Raw genomic sequence first — 24920 nt, 5'->3', positions numbered from 1 at the left:
TTTTTTTAGCTTGATTTGATAATTCAGCAAATAAAATTTTAAAATGTTTAGAAAACAGTTATTCAAGACATCTCTTGGATTCTTGGTTAGATACTTTCACTTCAATTTATCTGTACCTCCGTTCTGAAACAGTCGTACGTTTACATCTTAACATCGATACTAAATTAGCGAATTTCATGGATATATTCTTTCAGAAATAGGAAAATAAAATATAGTTGCGCGTTTTTTTTCGTGGTAGGATTTATCTTCACTTCTAAAGTCTGTATGGGCCCTCTTTTTCACTTCGCAAGTGTTTTCATTATTATTTCAGATATTGTTATAGTGATCTTTTAAAATAAGTCTACGGATTTATTGAAAAATAGCAACAAATGCTTGCGCGAAATAGTGATTACAAAAAAATTATGCTCTTCAAGATTATCCTAAATGTATATCGTTATGGGAAATTAAAGAAAAAACAAAAACAAAATGATGATCTTACAAAAATTGTAATTCTGTCATAAACTAGAACAAGCCACGATTCGTATTCGAGTGACATCCCCCACTCGTCATGGTGGGATAGTTGCGTACGAACATATCGTTAGCTAATCTTTTCAAGAAACATAATCATTTTCTATTTAAGAGATTTATCGGGCCAGTTTTGGATGTGAAACAAATTTAATGAAAAAAATTAGAATTGTTTCGTACGGTTGGCAACAGTTTCTAAATAGTCTGTAAATGTAGACATATGTTTCGGTCGAACTGGAAGGTTATTGAACAATTTTGAGATCACATTTAACTGCTTGGTAAACGATTGTTGGTCAATAAACATTTCGGTTCTATAACAGGCACAATTGTATGGTAATTTTAATGTCACTAAGTCATTTGTAAACTCATTAACTTAAAAGGTATATCATAACAAAAACAAATAACTTGCTTTCATAAAAATTATTAACTAATAAAATTCTCGTCAGTACCGTGTCATTTTGAACTCAGAATTCGCCTTCCTTGGTCCTTAGTATAGTGAAACTTTCAGCCATTGAACAAATCTCCAACTACTCCACCATTTAAGAAAATGTCTTCTTTAACTTTACATTTAATTATATGGCGTCTGTTTGGATTAGCCCCCTTTAAGAGAAAAAACAATAAATTGACTACATCTTATTTATGGCTGGCGTATAGTTTAGCACTTCATTTGTGCTTGATATTAGGTTTGCTGCACGTATCGATTTTAAAATATAATGCAGGCGTTTCCGGTAAATATGTTACCAAAACACAGCTATTTGTACGTCTTTCTGAACAATTATTTACCATAATAATTTTAGCAACTTGTGTCACGACTATTAATATAAAGAACAAGGATATGATTTCAATTCATCGCCGACTGAAATTACTTGAACGACAGATTCAATATGTCAAAAAATCGAGTTGCATTTACGTTTATCCATTATTCTTGCTAATATTCTACGCGGTTTTTCAAATTTTACGATTAATTTTCCATTTTACTTCGAGCACTTCTTGGGACACTTTTATACCCCAATGGCTTTCAAGTATAGTAATATGTATATGTGATTTCCAGTGGCTTATACACGTCGTACTCTTGAGAGATATTTTAAAACACTTTAATACTATGATCAGGTTTGCTGTCAGTAAACATTCCAAGGAATATGGTGAGTAAAATTTTAAAAGTAAGTACATGAAAAAAAGTCATGTTAAGTAATCGAAAAGTGGTCAGTTGCTGTTCCTTTCAATTTAAAATAAGTTAACTTAGTTAATTATAAAAATAATAAATTTATTAGAACAAAGTATTCATTAATACTGCTTCCTCAGCGAGTGGGAAAGGAATGTACCATAATTTTGTTACCATAATTTTAGTGAATATTTTAATCTATAAAGTTATAAACAAAAATTAAATGAATTTTTATTTAAATTAAAATAACGACAGAACTTTTCTTAGTTTACCTTATTATTTACTAATATTTATTACTTTCTTCAGGTATTAATTTAAAATATAAAATACTAATGAACTACCAATGGAAAGTGCACCATCTCATTGCGGAAATCAATAAATGTTTCGGAATACAAGCATCATTTTTGATTACTTACAGAGCTATACAATTGGTAGCATCACTTTATGCGTTTATCAGGTACACCTTTCAAAAAGATTTGTATCCGTCAACAGGGGCAAAACTTTGTTCCAAATTTATCTGGTTCACTGTACGAGTCAATCAGCTGATGGTGCTAGTTTATCCTTGTGAATGTGTACTCGAGGAGGCGAGTATTTTTATTAATAAATTAGCGGGTATTTTCTTTCCTGATTCATCATTTTTAATAAGCTTTTTTATAATTATTTAGTTCCATAAAGGATTAAGACTGATGAGATGTAACATCCATGGCGTGCAAAAGATTACATTAAGGAATAAGGTAGAATTTATGAATTTTTTTATTTTTGCAATTACCATATGACAAACAATTTACTTAACAATTACATTTATTTCATTTGAAGACGTTTCCTTACCTCTCAGAGAATTTTACTGTACGTTTTTATTTAACTGTTCCTTATACTACGGATCTTTAGTGCACGTTTGTTTTCCCTATTTGTGAACGGTTTCTGATTCATCCGTCATCAGATGTTATTATAGCAGTTTGTCGTGTAAACTATAACTTAAGTTCGTAAAACCTATATTCCTATTAGTCGTGTTATTAACCAGAGACAAAGCTTCCAATTAAGTCCAAGGCTACCCAAAATATTTTTTGAAAAAGTAATGGTTATTAGTTTTTTATTTTTAATAACTACATTCATAAGGTGCTTAGTGATCAGACGAATAGACTCATCGAATATTTGACTATTATGAACTGGAAAAAAATCAATTCTTTGTCATCTCTTCCACGTCTCTCACATTCAGAAAACACTGAAGTCAGGATGAAAGACCGTGCTCATTCAACACAACCCTTCTAAGCCGTTCCCTAAGGTATCAAGAGGGGAAGAGTGTGGTGTCAACGTTCTTGTAATGCCTGTTAAGCTCTGCAAATCAGAACTTCTTATGCTCATGCCCAAGGGCAAAAGTCAGCTTTCCGGCCTACTCTTGTTAAGAATTAAATATATACCAGTTTTTTAGACTTAGCTGACCGGTCTAATTTTGGCTTCCGTCAGTTCTTGGAAGCTCCTGCAGAACGGAGCTTTCCTCCTCCTGGATTGGATACTTTATGGAAAGACCGATAGTTTTGGCCTCCTGAAGGTTGTAATAAATTCTCGATTGTAGGACTTCAAAAATTACTTAGAATTCAATTGCGCCAATTACTACCTATGAATCAACTTCTTAAAAAATATTGAAAATGTTATCTTGAAATTGGACGAATCTTGTTTATTTCGTAATTATATGTACACCAACTCAGTTTAATCGAAATTTATTAAAAATTAGAAATCGAAGTTTAAAGACATTTTCACACCCTTAACATTATTTTACAATTCGTTATTCCATAGTTATATCTACGGTATTAAATTTATTTTTTCTTTTGTAAGGAATATTTCTTTTTTTAGTTTATACAAGGAGTCCCGTATAATACAATAAAAAGCAATTATTTAATTGTTCCGTTTGCTTAGACGGTTGGACTTTTCTGCTAATAAAAAAAATAACCGTATTTTTTCGCTGAAACTTTACACGCGCTTATTATTGTCTCTTATTACTATCAGATTGTATTTCCGCACACCTTTCAAATCGCTATAATAGGCAAATTAAGTACTTACATTATTGTGACAGAGCATAATTTGGGTAGCAAACTGTCTTTACCATTTCCACATACAAAGTGAATGACAAATATAAAACGTCCCAGCAAAAGGTATTGGGGGCACGTTTCGAGATCAAACATCAGTTGAAAATTAAGTAAATAAAAAAATGTGTAGTCTTTGGAAGCACAAGAAGAGGAACAGGTTGTTGTATTCATAAACATTTAACACCTTCCGTAGGTTGCTCTTGGGTGGTGTAAGGTAGTAATAGTGATTAGTAACTTCTGAACTCTGAACTACAAATTGTACGACAAGAAGACTTTTTTTTTTCAGAATAAGCAAATACTTCTTGTACAATTATTACTTTCTAGAACTGCTAATTTTCCAGGATGTAATCTATTCACTATCAGATTATCACTGATAATGAAGGTAAGATGCAAAATAAAAACTATCTTAAAAAAAAAAAAAAAAAAAAGCACAAATTATTCTTCCAGATACTCAGTGCGGTTACAACTTACTTAATAATAGTGTTAGATTTTCAATCGACTGATATTAAAAGAAAAAGTTCACCATTATCTTCGGAAGTAAAAAATATCGCATTGTATGAGAAATAATATGGACAGAACAACTTCGCCTATATTTGAATCAGGTAAGAGACTATTTTAATTATTTTTGCTTATTTCAATCAATTGACAAGTTGTAATCAATTAGCAATCATGGATATACGAGGGGGTACCCAAAAATAACCGGAATTGCGTTGCCGCGCATGGAGCTTATGTAGTACGCATTTCTGCCGCTAGACGTGTATAGCGCAATTCCTTGCCAGTTTAGTCCTGCCTGTGTTGTCTGCCTGGCTTGTTCTGTTCATCTGCAGTGATTGTTTTTACCAGCGCTGTTTTGTTCTTTTTTCGTTTTTTATGATGGCAAGTTTAAGTGAACAACGTGCAGCTCTGAAATTTTGTTTTCTACTCGGCAAAAATGCTGCTGAAAGTGTTTTAATGTTGAAAACAGCTTACAAAGATGACGCAATGGGAAAAACTCAAGTATACGAGTGGTTTACTCGGTTTAAAAATGGCGACATGTCGATTGATGACAAACCTCGTTCTGGACGTCCATCAACTGCCCGAATCGACGAAAATGTTGAAAAAAAGAATATAAAATGTTAGTATTTAATGGTACATAATTTGTAGAGTAAATTTGTAAAGTTATAAATAGAAGTATAAAAACTTTTGAAAATAATAGTTTCAGTTCGAGAAAAGTATCCGCTGATTTCAAATGCAAAAACTCTCTTAGATGTATTTGGAAACAAAAAAACAGAAACCAATTTAACTTGTTTATTTTCCGATGATGATAATTTGCAGCAAAAATTGTAAAACTATTTAATAGAAAGGTAATTTAATTAATTTTGTTATTGTTAAATTTGCAATAGTAGTTAATTCTACTCAAATGTGTAAAATAAAGATTTTTTTTTTTTATTGAAAAACTATTTTCTCATTTAAAAATCACATTGTTTAGGTTTTGGAAAACAATTATTTCTAATGTCATCTGACAAATGTCAAATTTTTGTCAAATTCTGACAAAAAGATTTTAGTTGTTACTATTTAGTTTCTGTTACTGAAGATTCAACTGAAAAATGAGGAACTATATGCTCATAAATTCATGTTAGGTCTACAATCTAAATTTATAGATGATTTTATTATGAACAAGTTAAAAGAAAGGTAAGTGTGTAAGGTGCATCATATATGTATAGCTGTTTAAATGTCATTTAATATAGCTAAAACATTATGTTTCAATAGTCTCAATCCTCAGCCAAGGATATGTTCATGTTTCGTTCACAGTGGGGGGAAAAAAAGAAATTCTGTACTTACAAAATCTCAAAACAAAGATTTCTGTCGGTAACAATATCGAAAGTGATTATTCAGTCCTCAAATTTAGTATAGTTGAAAATACTTCTGTTGATGTACTGGATTCCTGGAAACTTCTCGTAATTAAATTTAATGAGAAGAATTTTAAACAAAAGCTGTAGGTATTTAACTTAATATGTATACAGCAATAAATAGAACTGAACTAAGAAGTGGAAAGAAATAATATTGAGAAATGCACTTATTTATTCAAGCGATTATCTTCCAACTATAACTTTGGTAACATATTTTATTCTCCTTATCATTAAATAGGTTGTAGAACCGAAGTGTATTGGATTTCAGAGAGAAGTTTATGTTATCTCTTTTGACCAATTTTATCTTAAAATACATTTGTGTACAAAAGATATTAAAATAAATACGCACTTCGGTCACTCTCTTCATCTCTAATTCAGAATTTTAGCAACCCGTTTAATCCTTGTTATTTTACACATATTTCACACACACATTCTAAAAGCGACACCAAGTTTTAGCGTTTAAAAAGTTTTTCCTTATCCTCTGGTGATATCCTAACGATTGACTTTTCAGATCATTTTACTAAAACATCTTTTTCGAATTCAAGGATATCAAAGAGTGTATTCCCTGGTGATGTAATCATATTATTTTCAGACTCATTATTAATTATTCCAACCACTATCAAAAGAAATCTATAGATACAAAAGTATTAAAATATTGTTTAATTCATTTATTACTCTCATTATCTTACATTTATAAAATTATTTGCACTTTACAAAATATTAAAATATTTCATTTTTTTTACATATTTACAAAACATAACATAAGTATATTAAATTTATTACTAAAACAGAATTTCTCTACTCCTTCCTCGGCCTGAGAGTTCTCATGAATGATTCAGGCGATTGTTGTCGAACTTCTTCCGATTCGTTTATCTGAAAATAAATACATAAAAAATCATTTTATAAATATGCCCAGTTTTTTCTATATCAATCAATTTCTAGATGCTTAAACAAAAACAAGCAATTTTCAGGTCCTTCCAACACATCGTAATGAGAACTTATTGTGAATTAAGAATGAAACTATTGAATGACTATATTTTGGCCGTATTTTAATTGTGAAAACTTACAAGAATCTCACAATTTTACAATAGTTCATGACATAGTAGTCATTCATAATTCTGTTACGCCTTCAGTGAATTAAAGATAAAAATAATAATTGAATAATAATAATAATATTTATTTATTTACAAAACTTTACACAAAGTACACAAATTTGAAATGAAATAGAGGTTTCAAGCTTATCGCCTATATACACCCATCAAATTATATTTAATACAGTTTAAAGGAACATATTTACTTATTAAGGAAAAATTTAAAAAAACCTTAGCTTGATATACAGGTGGGTGTTACAAAAGATGCTTTAAACGTTTATATTTATATTTTTTATAACTGAGAGAGTTTATATTGTAATTTACAATGGCTACTATGTGAGGGTACGGACTATTGTAACAAGTGGAGACGAATTTTTCTAAGACAGTAAACAGTAGTGGAGATGCTAGGAACGTCAATTACTGCGTGCATGTAGTCTATGGGCGTCCATCTGGGAAACGAACCAATCAATCTCAGGCATTTATTTTGCACTCTCTGTATTTTATTATGATTGGTTATGCAAGTTTGAGACCAGACTGGGGCTGCATACAGGAGTATAGGTCGAATGTAGAGATAGTATATTAATTTTTTATTTTGGAAGTCCAAGGATGAGTGTCTATTAAGCAAGGAGAACAGACTGCACATAACGCCTAGCGCCTTATTACATACATTATTTACATGCTTTGTGTACGTTAGTTTTGAGTCTAAAGTATAATAATTGAAGATGATCTTAGAACTTTATGTATCTTCTAATTTTTATATTATTTTAATTTTTTTTTTTCGATAATCACAGGCTACTAGAAATGATGTTTTTAGTTGATGATCCTCTTCAATTAACAGCAAAATGTATCCTTATTTAAAAATATATATGTAGAAACATAATTGAAACTCAATCAAAAAGGCTTTGGCAATCAGCCGCCATTGGAATCACCTGACAAGGTAAAACAAGCACCTTTCACCACTTACACTACCCAAACCTTTCAGGTCGATTCTGTGGAACTAATGATGAAATTAGATAAAAACTCTTTCAGAACTACGTTCGACCAACCAGAGTAGATAAAAACTATTAGTTACTTTTGGAACACCAGCCGTATAACATGAACATAAATAATAACCTGCTAAGGGATTTAATCTAATAAGAACTACGTTCAACCAAACAGAGTTCAAAATATGATAACAGATGAAGAGAAAAGATCAACAAGTAAGCAATGGGCACACTAATTATTACTATATAATTCATGGATTTGTTTTCCTGCAAAATTAACGTGCTCAGTACATAAAAATCCGCTGTTAACAACACGATATTAATTTTAAAAAACAAGTGTAATTAAAAAACAAAGTACATTACATAAAATGACACTTTAGAAAGGTTATTCAGAATAAATTATCTCCATCTACGTTTGTGTAATAGTTGTAACAAGCTTAGAGAATATCGACATGCCAATTTTTGTAAAAAGAAAATTAAATAACGGAGTTTGCACTTTACATAATAGAATATATACAGTAACTATAATTTAAGAGTTTGAGACCCTATATTAATGTAGTTTAAGACCCTATTGAGGTTCATTTGCTAATAAGTTTTCCCATTTTAAGCAATAACAAACTTAAATACCTGTAATGGATAAAGATCATCTCCGAGATGATCTGATTCTTTCCTGAACAACTTCCTCCTAGCCCGGGTCGAGTTTAATGCTTCTTCTTCTGATGTAGTATGTCTGGCTGAAGTTAAAATTAACAAAATATAAGTCTAAAGTTATTAGGTTTTTGTTTCTTTTAATTACAATCAATAATTGATATGCACTCACAGTAAGAAGGTAATTCCAATTTAGGTCGTCTTGTCCTAGCCTTTTTTCTATATTAAAAAAAACAAACAAATTAATAAAAAAATACTTTCTCGTTATTATTGGGAAAAGAAAAGTGGACTAGCCACTTCTTCAGAGTTCTTGGTGTGCTTTTAGAGCACCAGCCGCATAACATGAACATAAACAATAACCTGCTAAAGGATCTAATCTAAACGTAAAAAGGCAAAGTTACTTTAAAAAATTATAGATTAAAAAAATACCAAAAGAATTCCCAATATTGAAATGTAATAAGGTCCACACTGTTGGATAAAATCTTCTATATAATTCGTCGTAGCAATCATATTTCTCGTCTTGCTGACGGTTTGGAACTTTCATCATCATCTTGATGGATGGAAGTCCGAATTCCGTTAGGGGTAACAAGAAATATGAGTGCTATGACGGTTTAAATAGAAAACAAAATCCAATAACTTGGCATTAGCATATTTAACAAGGAAGACTTTGTCTCAAAACCATCATAAACTGTTACTAACTTTTTCCCAGTAGTAGCGGCTTGAATTGGAATAAAAAATGAGGGATCGTCCGATTCAGAAGCAGAATTACCATCAGATGTATTTACTTTTGCTCGACGCGTTGTTCTTCTTCTCAATTTTTTTGCCTAAAAGGACAAAAATAAAGGTATTGTTAACAAGCTCGTGGTATTTTAACCCTCAACTGGTATCGTCGGGTCAAATTTGACCCGCGCGTTTTTGTTTTTTTTGTGGCATTTTGTTGGAATTAACTATAAACATCTCCCCTTCTCTGAATTCTCCTCTTTCATCCTCACCAACAATCCACTATACAAATCAGTCGTTCTTTTCTTTCAGGACTTTTCTTTTCTTGGAATAAACATCTTACTTTAAGAAAATAACGTTTTTCAGTAAATATTATTTTTTGTTCTTTTTTTTGTTATTAAAAAAAAAAAAATATGCAACTTTTGCATTTATTAACTTTTTTTTTGTTTTTCTTAATCTTATGAAACAAATTTAACAAAATATTCATCATTTTCGTTTGCTAAATACATTTCCTAACAAAAACTAAATTGACTTTTTTTATATCAATGACCTTTTAAGAGTAATGTGCGTTTAAAGTTTCGGGTCAAAGCTTGAGAGATTTTGAAGATACCAGTTAAGGGTAAAACAACTATCTTTTATAGTTTTTTAATTAGGCTCTATTTCAATCTGTTACTTTTATTGTAAATATTTATTATAATTATAGGTAACTAACGGAAAATCCTTTATCATATTGAATAACTTGTTCAGAACCATCTTCTAGGGTCAGTTTGCCTAATGCTGCTGCACATGCATCTGCTTCAGCTTGCTACATTTAAAGAAAAATGTAATATATAGTCTGATTTTTTTAATTACTTCTTATAAACTAAGTATACTAATAAACTTTTAATATTTTTTTACCTCAATAGGATAGTGTTCTTGGCTTTTCGCAGCTAGAAGAGCCGAAAGATTATCCACGTCGCGGGTTAGTTCTTCAGTTTTGTGATCCTAATGGATTGAAATTTGGTGAGAATATTCTGTATTTACAAATTCTACAACCTATTAGATTTTAATGTTTTAAAAATTGACTCTTTACTGACAGATCAAAACCAGTTGGGGATTGTCAGTGATTTCATTATTCAAGAGCTTCGAATTTAATATTCTAATAATAGAATAATTTGAAGCCTGAGAAAAAGTAAAAACAAAAAGTAAGTAAAATAGATTTCATGATATTGACCTTTATTGCGATTTCTTCTTCCAACTTAATAACTTTTGCTTCTAACCTCTTTAAATTGGCTTCTTGTTCTTTGAATTCTTCCCAACCTTGACGTATAGTTTTATCGCGTTCCTGAAAATAGTATTTTTGTTATTCTATTATTCACTCAATTAAACATATCTTCTGAAGCTCAATATCATTGTTGAGAAAATAAAGCACTTCGCAAAGAAAATTAATAATAAAGTACTACATCACATTGTAAAGAATAATCTGATAAATAGATCTGCTTATTTAAGAGCGACGACGAAATTTGAAGATGCTGGGGCTAAAACTCGAGAGTTTTAGTACTTTTAAATTCTAAACGGGATTCTAATATTAAAAATCTAAAGAGTACGCGAACTTTTTGCGTTTTGGGGTTAAATATGACTTTATAGACCCAGAATAGTTCTTATTAACCATTTTTTCGTATTCTGGCGGTCTTAGAATGTACTTCTATCTGCACGATTGAAATATTTCAATATTCGGATGGATTAAAGAGAGAGAAATCTGACATAGAATTATCTAGTAGAGCTTTCCATTAAAATCAAATTCTAATACTGAATAAAAATAACAGTAATAATACTAAAATTCTAACCTGAACTTCTGCTTTTGCCTGGCTGTAGGCTTCACAGAGTCTGTTTAAAAAGTCTTCATGGTCTACTGGATTGCCATCTTCTTTAGATTTGCAGTCCAGCCCAAAATTTTCAACAGTACAGATAATATTCTTTTGCAATTGCGTGATCTGTGCTTGCAGTTGATTTATTTGCTGTTCTTGTCTCTCCTAAATATTATTATTATTATTATTTATTAACTAAAGAAAGAGTATGATATACAGATATAGATGAAGTAATAAAAATAAAATCAGCTTTTTCATTACATTAAAAAAAAAAGACTAAATACATGACTGAAATTTGTATTAATTTGTATGACTGTGATGAAACTACAGTCAAAAAAGCAAGACTGAATGCTTAACTTGAAGTATTGCCGATTTTATCCTGTCGCAGCATGCATGTTTATTGTATCCCTAACCAGTTTCGAATTTTTATTCATCATTAGTGGTAGATTAATAAGTTTGTTGTAGAGAATCCGACTTCAATTATGTTTTCGTCTCACAGTAATAACAAACTGATTAATCTATCTTTCATGATGGATAATTGTAATTTGATGATACATACAATAATCAGCGATATTATCCAACACTACGGGCCTAACCACATTTTCAACAGTTTACTCGAAATGTTTAAATATTTTGTAATTAATTAAATAAATTTTTATTTCGGGATGATGTGATGAACATTGAAGGGGATTGATTGAAGTGGGTAGGTTAGATAGTCGTGAATGTTTACCCACCAAAAGGGAAAGGGTAGATTAGGCACTTCTTCAGAGAGCTTGGCATCTTTACCAAACCACTGGGATCCAACTAACATGTCAATTGTCACTCAATATATACAAAAGACTCGCAAATATGGTTGATTTTCAACTAATTTGGTTTTTTGCTCGTTGAAAATTGTATAGATCAGGGATGAGCAACACGCGGCCCGCCAAGCATTTCTAAAATTGAATTTATTTTATCGACTTTCTCCCATCAATATATTATAAAATTAATTATCATAAAATGGTAGTACATACTAAACCGAAATATTTTTTTATGGCGAGTTACTTGTCGACGACGTTTTTAATCATGCAATACGAACGCGCCGCTTCTGCGCGATTTTTTTGTGACGAGATACACACTTGTCGGTGACTTGTTCAAACATGCAATACGGACGTTTCGTAAATTATTAGTAAGAGTTAATCTATGTGCGGCCCGCAAAAAAAAATTTAAATTTAAATTGGCCCATTGATTAAAAAGGTTGCTCACCCCTGGTATAGATAGTTAAGTTAGTCAACATTGACCCAAATTTTGCGCCTGATAAATTTAGAGAATAATGTTTTGTTAGGGCACATTAAGGGAGATGGCCTAGTATTAAAGAAATTGCGACCGTCTAATGGGAAAGACAGAAAGTCAAGTATGTGAGAATGATTAGACATAGGATGGCCAAAGAGCAAATGGATAAGCTCCTGAAGAAGGCCAACAATCAACTTGGCTTTACTGTTGGACTTGTCATGTTCTAAGTACTCATTAAATAATAATTTTTCTTTCTTACAATTACTACTTTATTAGCAGCTCTTGTTTGGGCTGCTACAATTAGTTTCTCTAATATTTCTTCTGTTTCATTAAATTCATCATCATCTTCTTCTTGACAGGTTCCAATGTCAAACAAGTCGCAGAGTTGCAATAATTTCATTTGTATATATTGTTTCTGCGACTGAAGGCTTTCAGAAAATTCACCAGAATGAACATTCTAAAAAAAAAATGAAATATTAAAGCTATTTTTAAAATCGACCTCAGGACGAACAGTGAGCTATAAAAGGCTCTTAAGAAGAGTACAATCTAAAGGAACGCATTGAACTCCAAAAAGAGGGATCTTTACGTGGAAGACACAGCTGTGTGCCGCCCTAAGAGTATCTAAGTGGTCTGTGGTCTGGTGTACGAGTATATGAAAGAACTATTTGCCACACTTCTCTTTAGAGTTGTACCATTAAAAGACCTTAATGTAGTTTGTACACTCATTAACGTAATAGATTTAAACAAAAATTTAGCACCTCCAATTGATTTTACCAAAAGAGAAGGTAACAAAATTATTATTAAGTTTACGCTTACTGCTTTTATTCATTTTAATTAGACAGACCATTATTGAGAGTAACCCCTCCAAAACAAGTTTTACCGAAAACTACTCTTTCTTACTAATAATGTATAAAATAAATCAATATAAATATTGATATCTTACAGGACGTATTGGTGACAATTGTTTTTTTTCTTTCTTTTCATACAATTCTCTATAAGATTTTTTAAGCTCTTGCATTTCTTTGTGATGTTCCTCTTTGATTATTTCAATTCTGGCACTATTAAAGAGAGGAGAACCATAGTGTTAAATCATTCTAACTTAAATTTACAAAATAAAATAAAATCAAGAAAGCATCCACACAACACCAAACATACCTGTTTTGTCTAAATGTTTCATCTAAAATTTGAGTTGATTTAGTCCAACATTCTGTTCGAATCTTTTCAATACGATTTTTAAAAGATTCCTTTAATTCTTGAATATCTACGTCTTTTTGGGCTATACTTTGTTGCAGTAGTTCAATCTCTTTTTTGTATTCCTAGTAGCAGAATATAAATCTTTTTTGAAAACTTTTAATGTTTTAAATTTTTATTTAATTAGAACAATAAATTTCTAAAAGAGGAACTTACAAGACAATTGTTACAGCCTAAAGAACTTCCCACTCCTTCGTCTGTGTCACCTTTAATGAAAAGAATTAACTTGGTTATATAAGATGAAACAAAGTAGTTTCAGAATGGTGCTGTTAACCAACGTCCATTTAACGAGCAACTTTACGTTCTGTTCATATGATCAAATAAACGATTAATTTTATGAATTAGACTTGTGCAATATCTTCTTGTTTAGAAAAAAAAATTCAACCTTAGAAAGCCTCTAAAAAATTTATTTTTTTTTAGTACATTACCATACCTCTGGTCACATTTTATCACGGCCTAAGCAGCCGGAGGATGTTAAAGGTCTAGAAAGCGGTTAGTTATTAGAGTCCCATGCTTAGGTTTTACAAAATTAGTAAATAGAAATTCTTACTTGTAATGGCATGCAGGTCGTCTATTCTTGTTGAACAATAATCAGCAAATATAGACTTCCTTTTGCTTATAACTTTTTTCATAAATGGTTTTGCTTTAATTTTCATCGCAACTGCGGTAGATTTTAATACTTGTTGTGTTTCTGACGTTAACTCGTCACTTTGTGATATATTCGTAATCATCGTTATTCCAGTATTTCCTAACAGAGCATGTTGAAATAGTTGAGTTAATTTAGACTCTCTAAATGGTACCATTTGTTTATCCTGTTCTTTACGTGACTGATTCGCTCTATAAATAAAAACAAAAAAATAAAAAGGTCCATTAAATAAAATAAATGAAATTTGTTTGTTTCTGGTATTTTACGCTGATAGACGCATCTAAGGGAAGGTGTATAAACCTTCAGATTCTTGAAAAGGGAAATGTTTTGCCATAATTTGTTTCCAATACATTTTAACGTGTCCCTACACTATATAGGAAATTCTGTCAAGATTAAATGGCAATTCTCCTACATCTTTATAGAAACATAAATCTATCTATGGTTATACTCATTCTTGACTTAGCATTCTAAAGTAAAAATATGCTTAAGTGAAATTATTATTGAAAAGGGGATTCAGGTTATGTTAGCGCGATCTAGGGGATCTAGTGGAACACCCATATCGTCCTTTTAGTTTAATTAGACTCAAGTGTTTTGAAAAGGGACTCATGGAGAAATCTTAAAGCCCTCTCAGCCTTATTGCAATTATGTCTTAGTAAAGTTACGGCGAGTGGCTAATAATGAAGTTTATCGCCTGCCTATGGCCTTGTATTTTCAATCAAAATTGCTACGACTATAAATGCGTCCACTGTGCACGATATTATTGGTTACTAACAGACTGAAAAAAAACTCCATTCAAATCTTTAAAAAAAAAATGTCGAAAATATTGACCTGATTACATTAAAACATCTGTTAAGAACAAGAAGTGATGTATTAATATTTTGTGATTCTTTAAGTCTAGCTCCATAATTTCTGGTTTTCTTCTGTCTTTCTGCTCCCGCCAGATCACATATTGTAAAACTAAAACAACAATAATAGTTAATTAGAACAACAATAATTGTTAATTAAATACACAAATGAAAACAAAATTCAATCTATTCTTCACTTCAACATCTGGAGACAGTTCGGCATCGTCATCGCCAGGAGTGGAGCCGATAAAAGACTAATGGCCTCCGGGCAAGGTTTTCTCATTACACCTCCGATTGCTATTACTGGTGGGAATAGGTGGTGCTACAAAGAGGTGAGGTGAAGTGTATAACAGGTGATAAGACAATTTTTCATTAAAATTACAGTTAAAAGGAAAGTCTGCCCGTTCCGCCCTTCTCCATAAATAATGTTTCCATAAATATATTTTCCAAGGAAAAAATTGCAAATAATTTATAGATTTACATTATTGGACAAAATAAATGTGCCAGATTCCAAAAAAATGTTTCGAGTCCTTCGCGAGAAATACCCATAACACCAAAACTCGATTCTGTAAAGAGGCATTTCTATTGGGCAGATTTTGTCCAATACCTTATTATTCTGTTCCGTGACGGATTCTAGAGGAAATATTAAATTTGAACCTTTCAGACTCTGGAAATACACCTCCTAGATACAATTCACAGACGCTTACATTCTGCGATAAAAACAAAAAATCTCATGTTATTTAAGGTACTGGAAGAGCTGGCTGCTGTTAAAGGTTCTCTTCTTGTCTAGGTGCCGGCTTATTTGGGAATTATTGTGAGGAGAGGTGAACAGGCTGACTAAATCGGCAACCTTATTTTCCCTCATCACGTTTGACACATAAATCGCAGCATTCATCCTTATGGCTGAACTCTAGAATGTAAACAGTCCAAATTGATGGATCGGGTTCCGAATGGGGGACATTGTGAGATGCTGGTGAATCCTTTGTAAATCTTGTTTGATTACAACAATGCCCAGTGTGGTTTAAGACGTAACCTGTATACAATGGCCATGCCCGATCTTTCGTGCGAATCTTTTATGTAGTTAATGAATACAGTAGAAGAAACACCTGGATAGGTGATGGATAGATGTTTCTATCCATCTTATGGCGCATTGTGAAAGGTGTGAGGATAGTAGGTTTAATATCTTTGCTAGGACTAGGTAAACGGTGGAAGAGCAGACTGTTGGTTGTTCGGTTTGTTCGGACAGCTGTGATTCTTAGGTTACTCTGGCATATACTGCATTTTCATCAGAGGAAACAGTTGCTATTGTTTTTTGGAGGGGAAGGCTCAACGGACTTTGGAGATTATGCTTTCCACTGGCGCCAATAACCTCAGATGTTGACGCGCCTCAAATACAAAATAATAATAAGGTAGTAACAATAGATATTTTAGGACGCATACATTTTTTTTTTGGTCATTTTCTCTTCAGTTTACAATCTACATGATCGACTTGAAGATCATTAAATTCTTTTGAATCTCTTTGTTAATATACTAATACCCGTTTATAATTAAAATAAAAGTGCCAATATTTACCTAGAAACGCTGTAGTATGTGCCGTCTTCTTGATGGGGTCGTTTAATTATCTTAATGCTGAACACACAATGAGACCTACTGGAATTTTTATTCTGTGTAGTTGGAGATACGTGTAGATTGTGCTTTCCAAATAAATATAATTGATAAGCTTCTTCCCAAGATGAAACACATATATATTTTGCACCTGCATAAGAAATACTTAAACTAATTAATTATATAATGCATAAATTCAGAGTTGGGCAAAATTTTTAGTCGCGACTAATTAGTCATGACTAATTCAATCGTGGTCACATTTAATCATGATTAAATTAGTGGTAAGCGCGACTAAATAAAATAATCATGATTAATATTAGTCGTGAATTAGTCGTGACTAATTTTTTCGATCACAAATCATTAGTCTTAGTCATCGCCATGATTACTCTTGCTGAAAGCATATTATCTATGTCGTTATACATATCTGTAATTTGTGTAATTTGAGAATGCAAGCACTTTAAAGTTAAACCACCACAGCAACTCACTAGACCTATATAGGACCACTTTGCACTCACATTTAACCATGTAGGTGACTCACAAGACTTTTATAGGACCACTTTACACTCACATTTAACCATCTTTACGACTCACAAGACTTATATAGGACCACATTATTCTTACATTTAACCATGTTTACAACTCACAAGACTTATGTAGGACCACTTTACACTCACCTTTGACCATGCTTACGAATCACAGACATATAGGACCACATTATTCTTACATTTAACCATGTTTACGACTCACAAGACTTATATAGGTCCTCCTTACACTCACATTTAACCACGTTGGTGACTCAGTAGACATAAGTAGAACCACTTTACATTTACGTTCATCTTATTTTTCACCACGTCACATGTATCTTTTCCTTCTTTTCTTTTTGTCTCGATCTATCGACTACTCATTGCTTTATTTATTATGCACATAGCTTACTTTTTATATTTGCCCAATTAATATATTCCAAGCACATACACATGTATATATATTTGTATATTTACGTAAAAATATTCAGGCTGATCCATTTAAAACGCACCAATCGCTAATAACTTTTTATGAACGCGGAAATCCGGAAAACCCATTAAATGTACTATATGACTATATGTTTTTTCGCCTAGTTTTCAAAATTTTCACCCCCGATGCTGTATCTTCATTTTTTGCGGTGTTACGGTCAAAACATTTATCGGGGTTTCATGAGGGCCACTGGTTTTGACAATGGTTATGAAAACTTCAAAAAAAATTATGAAAAATGATGTTAATCCCGTATCGATATCCTTAATATTTGTCGAGTTATTTAAGATCAAAGTTACAAAATTATCTATTCATGATTGGTTTTCAATATTAATTTTCCACCAGAAATACAAGTTTTGGGAGGTTCTCTGACAGTCAAAATTGTTATTTGTGACGCAAAGAACAAAAATAATAATAATTGAAATTAAACATTAGGTTCAAAGCACTCCACCTATTCTGAGTTGTGTTGGGCTTATTTTTCATGCAGTTATTGACAAACGGGCAGTTTTAATGGAAAGATCTAAGCGTTCTTAAAAATTGGTTAAACACAGTATCACTACCTTCTCTTACAACAATCCTCACAGTTGCTAAAAGATAAATTCGAATTCAGCGGAAAACTCCTAAATTTGCCAGCACATTTAATTGGGAGTTAATATTAAATTGATAGAAGTACCGTCATGATACACAAAAATGACTTTACATGGAAGTCCGAAGACCTCTATCCCGAAAACCAAAGAATCATCGATTAGTCCTTATTGAACGCGTGCATTGTTACAATTTTATAAACTCATTTTTTCGAACTCTGTGGACCTGATAAGTCTAAGCTTCTAAGATATATTCTACATTTTTTAAGTAAAAATATTTACCTTTCACATAACTGCTTTTAAGCTCATCTATGGCAAGTTTTAAAGGAATTTTTTCCGCACTATTTACGAATAGATCATAAATGCATTCATTATACACTTCTATAAAAGATAACCACACTGAATATAAACAAACAAGGTCTTTTTCTATTCGTAAGCATTCAATGTTTTTCAATGTTTCCTCCATTTCACTACAAGATGTGGCACCTAAGTATTAACAATCAAAAAGTGAAAGTAAGTATTAAATTTTATAATTCAAAAATTAGTAGTTAGATTGATCGTATTTTCTTACGAATTGTGTCGTTAACACTGCCTGATTTGCTGATCTAAAAAAAAAAAAAGAAAAAAAATTGTAAATACTTGTCCGTAGTAAAGGAATGCAAAAAGTCTAATAACACATCCTCTACATGAATGAATCAATCATAAAGTGCTTACTATTTTCAACATAATGTTTTGAGAAAGTTCCAGTATGCTTTCTTTTTCTTTTTCCATTTTATTCACCATTGTTCTGGTTAGTATAGACACGCCGATCGACTGGGAAGGGCACAGGTAATTATAAGTATCCTTATATTCGTCAATACTAGCGAATATTACATAGAGGACTCTTGGTATGATTCCTGGTTCGGATCCTTTCCCTTTAAATTAAATTGTGACATTGTAAATTGTGAAGATTGTGACAGTATCTTTTTCTATATTACCATCACAAGGATTCTGCACAGTAAATCTCTTTTATCAGATTTTAAAGGCCCAACCGGCCGCATGCTCCGAATCTTTAAAAGTCACTGGTTTTTCCTTTTAATATAAACTATACTTTAAACTTTTTACCTTGTATTGTAAAGGTCTTTCCAGAACCAGTAGTACCATAGGAAAAAAGCAATGTATCATTTCCTTGCAATACTTCTTCTAATCTTGGTCTCACAATGAGATCAAATACTTCAGTTTGTGTCGCAGTAGGCGGTAGAATACCATTAAAGAAATATCTACAAATAAAAGATGAAAACTGATTTTGATGAATCTGATGCTACTGACATATCAACATTGAGTGTGGACAGCAAAAAGAGAAAGCTTAAGAATATAACAAGATCAAAGAAAATTGACAATTTTTTTCGTCCCACAGAGAAGAAGGAAAAACAGTAAACCTCGTCTTCCCACAAATACAGGATTTCAAGCTGGATTCTGGGATATCAACTGGTTTGGAAATTTATATGAATTGGGTAATGAAAATATTGGTACTTTTAGGCAATTGGATGTTATTGGTTTGTGCGAAACTTGGCAGGCGACCAGCACCTTCCATTTCCCTAATTTTCTTTCTGAATATGTTAGCTTTCAAGTAACAGCAGATAAAAAATGGATGGACATATAACTTTATTTTATCTTAAAAGGAAGAAGAAACGCATATTATTAATTCTTATTTATTTATTTTTATTACTGTATGGCAAACTGAACTCTTGCTATAAAATTGCATTTTAAAAGCAATAAATAAATATGAATTTGAATAAAAGATTAAATTTTTAATTCATGTACATAAAGTGGAATTACAATCAATAATAATTAAAATGGTTAAAACTAGATTTCCTCCCGTAAAAATCACTCCTTTTAAAAATAATTTAAAGTACTTACTCATTATAAATTTCGGCTTTTCCACTTGACGTTATGGACGTAAAAGCTTTCTCGTTGAGCTTGTAATGTTTACTCTGAAATAAAAATATCCTATTAAAAATTTCTTTTGATTTTATTTTAGGCTATTTTCTTTCATAGAGTGTAATTTCCCTTAATAACAGAAAAATCAAGTACAAACCCAACTATTTGATCAGTTATCAGCAAAATCATTACATATTTACCAATTAATTGCTAGTTAGTAGTTGACAGTAACTACACCCCGCGCTCGAACTTTCTTGGAAAAAAAGTACGTCAAAAAACTGCTTTTAAACCACTGAAAAACTCACTTTTTGCTGAGCAAATTTTAAACATAATATGCACTACACAACTACTAACAATAGAACGGGAAGAGACGAGAATAATTTGGCCAACCTACCTAACACCTCATTTCCTCAAATACACGATATAACCAGGTATTCAGACTGGAAGTAAATTCTTAAACTCCCGGTACAGGAACAGTCTATTACCGAACTTGTGGTTGCACAAACATTAATGACTTCTGTCATCCGAATAGTTTAAAAAATCGCTTTAGAAGCTGAATTCTGCTCATCAGAAATACGAAAAATGTCTTAAGAAAATAAAAAAAGAAGAAAATTGTCTATATTGAAGGAAAGTAATGTCCTTTGAGAAAACTACCAATGATCTCCTGTCTCCAAAATACACTCTGGTCTTGTAAAAACTAGCAAATAGAAAATGAGGCTCGAAACAATGATAAAATTGAGAGGAGTTGAAGACCTTCTGTCTTTGCAAGTAATTCACCTAGTAGGGAAGGGATTAGCTATGCGGTTAGCGTATTGGATTCCCACGCGGAGGTCCCGGGTTCGAATCCAGCTGACAGCTCACTGTCCGGTGATGGACAGAGTTGTCTGTAACGAGAGAACACTGTTCGGAAGCCGGCTGTGCACTGATAAAAGCTCCGGGCGCCTAACCTAGATGTTGACGCGCCTTAAACATTGAAAAAAATAATTAAATAAAATAAATAATATCTAAGACTTACATTAATTTCATCGGTAATGTGTTCTGCATTTAATGGTTTAATTCTTAAAAACACTTTTATAGTATCATCTTCTGATATACCATGAAAATCTATACGTCGAACAACATTGGTTTTTGGTAAATGAACTTCTTTATGGTGATCTTGACTGGATGATTCCAAGTATGAAAGGACCGTTCTTAATCTCCTTGTGCTATCCATTTTACTTTATTTAATGCTAGATATTGAAAATGAATGAACCAATCAGTGTTACTATCCGAACAGAAAATATTTATATACCGTAACAGATAATTTAAAATTTTTCCTTCTTTAAGAGCGTCTTCAGTGCGTCTATAAGCAATCCCCATCTAAAACTGACCTTTAAACGAACAACTGAAATGAAGAAACAATTTTTACCAAAGTTCAAACAAAAATTTTTATGCACTAATACGTTACAAGCTAACCCCTTTTGAACCTAAACACCAACCAAGTTTCTTTAAATTGCACCAATCAGCGCGCTTGTTTTCAAAAAAAGCGCGGTAAGATTTTGATTGTGACAAATGTAACATCTGTTAATATAACATGGCTGCAATAACCTTAACCCAACGATACCAGTGATCGCCGGTGTTCCATTTAGGAAACTTAAACTAAACATTAGCTTGTCAAGACAAGTAGTAAAATATAATTATAATTCAAAAAAATATTATTTCGATATAAATAAAGGGTATGGTCATATACATGGGATATTGTAAGTTGAAGTAATGCAAATGTTTTTATAATTTTTCAAGAAATTTTTAATCTGTTATTTCAGTTGAGCTGTTTTTGTGCAACATGCCAGGCGATCTAGAAGAACTAGAAAAAGCTCAAAATGAACGTGAAATGTTTAAAATTTTACTGGAAATTTCTAAACTACTAAACACAGGACTAGATGCAGTAAGTCTTACTTATTGTATTAGATTATGTGAGAACGGTGTAAATCCTGAAGGAATAGCCAAAATGATAATTGATACAAGAAATGCTGTAAAAGCTTACAAAAAACAAGGTAATAATACAATCATTGTATTCTAAACATTATTTTAGTAAAAATCTGGTATGAACATTCAGACAATTTTCTCTAACTTCGATTACTGTAATTTAATTTGACTAAAGTTCAAATTGGCAAAAAACATATCGTTGATTTCAAGAAAACCAACCGTACATTGCTGCTTTTTCACATCTCACTAAAATTTACCTGAGGGAAAGTTTCAAACAGTAGATGTATGTTTCGCTTAATCTTCATGAAAACTTATATACTTCAACCAGAAAGTTGTGTTAGTTTTTTATTTTTTATTGCTGTATAACTATAATCTAAAACTATTCTTTATTTTTTTCGCTTAAATTTCCGCTTCTCAAACTTTTTTTTATAGATTTCTTGCAATCGATTAATCTAACGTTTTTATTATATTTCTCTTCAGACTTCATCAAATGTATTGCTTTTGACTCAGTTTTTATTCTGATTGCTGGCATCTTTACTACATTACTCGCGTAATTTCAATTAAGTTTACGTTGAACAAATAGATAACTGCATAACCGTGTTCCAAAAACAAAAGTAAGTTAGTGAGCTAGAAAGAGATTAGAGACTTTAAATTATATGCAGTATTTTAACATTCTAAACGAATCCCAATACTTCGCTTCGACCGCTTAGTTATCACTCTTCTTGCTACATAAAAAATTTGAATTTTGGTTGATAACAGAACATGTTTCTTGCCAATACGAGTTCTCCATGTACTCGGATATCTAAATTATGTCGTAAATAATTTATTTTAAAGCTGTTTGCTCAATTTCCATCTAGGTTAATGCTTAGTCGATAATTTCCTGGTGATTAAAAATAAAAACTACTAAATTATTTCAAACTGACCACGATTTTTAACTGGTTAAGCTGATTGGCCACTGTAATTTACCAGTTAAACCTCTTTTCGTCACACGTAACTTGGCAAGTTTCTTTTTTTTTCCAACTCATGAAGAATGTGTTCATGCTCTTTTTGTTTCATTTTCGACATTTATTTGGTGTCTGTTTATAATAAATTATTCGACCCTAGTTCATGTATGGTGGTTGCCACTAGTTGAGGTTCATATCCATATCTTCATATCTTCGACTATAGTATCCGTAATTATCTGTGATGGTCTATCACGTATGCACCTATATTTAATTTCTTTCTTATGTTCTACAATTGATTTTTTAAAACCCAGTGAGCGTTGTAATCTTTCTGGTGGTATCGGCTGCAGAACTGTTTCCGTTCTTATAAAAATATCTTAGAATCACTAACATTAATTATTCCACTGACAGCCTTCACAAACGATAATAGGATAAGATTTAGTAATTGTATTTGAATTAAGGAAAAAGTTAATAATTTAAAGCTTTTATAAAATTTAAACTAATACATTTATTTAAAACAAAACTTACAGTTTGATTTTTTTTAATTCCCCATTATTTATGTTCATTTAGTAATAAAAAAAAAGTATAAATTGTTTGGTTACAGAATCTAAAGGGGCTACTGCAAAGGAATCATAAAACTAATTTAATGATATAAAACAAGATACACAGTGCTTCCTGAAAGACATTTTTTATGTTTTACTTATTTCTTAGCAATTAATTTAAAAATTATTGTATTTTTCTTTTTTTATTTATTATTGTTTACTTTTATACATTAATGAGATAATTGGCAATTGCTAGTGTTCTTTAAAATCTACTTTAATCGTGTTTTATCTTTGAAATTTAAGATTCGATAGTTATGATTAAATTTATTGATTAACGATTTTAAAGTTCCTGCCATATTAATCTTTTTTTTTTCTTTTGATTGAGTTGCTTTGGATTTTTCGTCCATCAATAGAGTTAGTTTGAAAGGCACAGTTGACAGTTAACAGTTATTAATTTACATTTATAATCTAACTTTAAATATATTGTCAGATTTTTGTAATATATTAACATCTAATCCTAAACTAATTTTATAAACAGAAACAATCGCAGCTGTTGCAGTGTCAATTCAATTCACTATTATTAATTATCACGTCTACTTCTTCCCAGGCAGGTTAATATTTAAATTTTAATTTCTACGCTGGAAAATTGAATGTAATACGAACTGCTAGGATTGGCGCAGGCTAGAAAATGTTAGTTTGAAATTTTCTTTTTTGGTTTTTCCGTTTTATGGAGGATAATATTTAAAGATGTTCATTTTATTTTTACAAATCTGTTGGTAGTTTGGATTGCATTGTTAAAGTAATAAAAATGTTTCAGTAAACTGGCTATTTTATTTTTGGACGAATTACAAATTAGATAACATGGCACGGTATACATTAAACGATACTTTAGATATATGAGGAATATCGTTAAGATAATACAATTCAATTCTTTCATTTTTAAAATATTTGCTTTTTTTCAAATTCATCGTTCTATTGCCTCATGAGGTTGATGTATCATGACCAACTGTTGACAAGCTCCTATGCATCTGGTTCGTTGGTGAACGCCGGGATTAAGGCAAAACACAGTTCGATGTTCGATCTCTGGAACTACTACACGAATCTTTTCCAGTAAGGCAGAGTTCAGGAAAGAACAGTACTCTTCAAAAACAGCCTCGCAGATGGCTATGTTAAATATACCAATTAATTTTTCTTTGCGTTTAAAACATTTTATATGGTAAATTTGTTCAGGTTTTTATTTTACGTATATGAAAAATACCGAGATACTTCTGAGAAATACATTTTTAGTATTTACCCAAATAAAATAAGTTTATTATTCGTATAATAAATATGTTACTTTGTAACATCTGAGTAAGAAGTTTCATACAATTTTAAACATTCCGTGCCAAGCTATTTTTGGCTGACCTGTCGTTC

The 24920-nt window shown here is 31.4% G+C and overlaps 3 protein-coding genes and 1 long non-coding RNA gene across 6 annotated transcripts; 3 read left to right on the top strand and 1 right to left on the bottom strand.

The window, feature by feature from the left end:
• The first annotated feature begins 125 nt into the window (after positions 1-125).
• On the top strand, positions 126-8330 carry LOC141452482 (uncharacterized). 2 transcript variants are annotated; one of them, XM_074124676.1, is made up of 6 exons: positions 126-2250; positions 2332-2400; positions 4198-4352; positions 4946-5093; positions 5219-5421; positions 7522-8330. In XM_074124676.1, the coding sequence occupies exons 1-3, from the start codon at positions 1999-2001 to the stop codon at positions 4315-4317; spliced, it is 441 nt and encodes a 146-aa protein (XP_073980777.1). In that variant the 5' UTR covers positions 126-1998; the 3' UTR covers positions 4318-4352; positions 4946-5093; positions 5219-5421; positions 7522-8330. The 2 variants fall into 2 exon arrangements, 1 of the variants encoding a protein (XP_073980777.1); XR_012457424.1 differs by lacking the exons at positions 126-2250; positions 2332-2400; positions 4198-4352 and adding an exon at positions 4375-4864.
• LOC141452474 (kinesin-like protein KIF20A) lies at positions 6293-21536 on the bottom strand. 2 transcript variants are annotated; one of them, XM_074124655.1, is made up of 21 exons: positions 21075-21535; positions 20039-20112; positions 19244-19398; positions 18854-19053; positions 18711-18744; positions 18422-18625; positions 16515-16698; positions 14926-15054; positions 14002-14288; positions 13608-13657; positions 13356-13516; positions 13144-13258; positions 12460-12657; positions 10908-11093; positions 10295-10405; positions 9979-10065; positions 9794-9886; positions 9061-9185; positions 8534-8580; positions 8341-8447; positions 6293-6512 (listed from the first exon to the last, which is right to left on the bottom strand). In XM_074124655.1, exons 1-21 carry the CDS (start codon positions 21270-21272, stop codon positions 6438-6440), a joined length of 2820 nt encoding a protein of 939 aa, XP_073980756.1. In that variant the 5' UTR covers positions 21273-21535; the 3' UTR covers positions 6293-6437. The 2 variants fall into 2 exon arrangements, with proteins under 2 accessions (XP_073980756.1, XP_073980757.1); XM_074124656.1 differs by lacking the exon at positions 6293-6512 and having other exon boundaries at positions 8338-8447; positions 9062-9185; positions 21075-21536.
• Positions 9980-12465, top strand: LOC141452490 (uncharacterized). The gene is made up of 3 exons (XR_012457429.1): positions 9980-10083; positions 10160-10265; positions 12253-12465. It is a non-coding gene; the product is annotated as an uncharacterized lncRNA (long non-coding RNA).
• A 77-nt stretch (positions 21537-21613) lies between the features above and the next one.
• Positions 21614-24328, top strand: LOC141452485 (mitotic-spindle organizing protein 1-like). Its single transcript, XM_074124688.1, has 3 exons — positions 21614-21774; positions 21862-22092; positions 23570-24328. Exons 2-3 carry the CDS (start codon positions 21882-21884, stop codon positions 23599-23601), a joined length of 243 nt encoding a protein of 80 aa, XP_073980789.1. The 5' UTR covers positions 21614-21774; positions 21862-21881; the 3' UTR covers positions 23602-24328.
• Positions 24329-24920: the final 592 nt, after the last annotated feature.

This window comes from Rhodnius prolixus, unplaced genomic scaffold (genome assembly GCF_049639745.1).
Source record: "Rhodnius prolixus isolate KJV_2025 unplaced genomic scaffold, Rpr scaffold_3, whole genome shotgun sequence".
NCBI lineage: Eukaryota > Metazoa > Arthropoda > Insecta > Hemiptera > Reduviidae > Rhodnius > Rhodnius prolixus.
The sequence above is the reverse complement of the archived record's forward strand: the minus strand, read 5'-3'. Positions and strand labels throughout refer to the sequence as shown.

Coding starts and splice junctions, on each gene's coding strand:
- LOC141452482 (XM_074124676.1), top strand. CDS start 1,999: ATGAACTACCAATGGAAAGTGCACCATCTCATTGCGGAAATCAATAAA. Junction 2,251..2,331: donor GTGAATGTGTACTCGAGGAG/GCGAGTATTTTT, acceptor ATAATTATTTAG/TTCCATAAAGGATTAAGACT. Junction 2,401..4,197: donor AGATTACATTAAGGAATAAG/GTAGAATTTATG, acceptor TTATTCTTCCAG/ATACTCAGTGCGGTTACAAC.
- LOC141452474 (XM_074124655.1), bottom strand. CDS start 21,272: ATGGATAGCACAAGGAGATTAAGAACGGTCCTTTCATACTTGGAATCA. Junction 13,259..13,355: donor GAAACATTTAGACAAAACAG/GTATGTTTGGTG, acceptor TCTCTTTAATAG/TGCCAGAATTGAAATAATCA. Junction 11,094..12,459: donor CTGCTAATAAAGTAGTAATT/GTAAGAAAGAAA, acceptor AATAATATTTAG/GAGAGACAAGAACAGCAAAT.
- LOC141452485 (XM_074124688.1), top strand. CDS start 21,882: ATGCCAGGCGATCTAGAAGAACTAGAAAAAGCTCAAAATGAACGTGAA. Junction 22,093..23,569: donor AAAAGCTTACAAAAAACAAG/GTAATAATACAA, acceptor GTTTGGTTACAG/AATCTAAAGGGGCTACTGCA.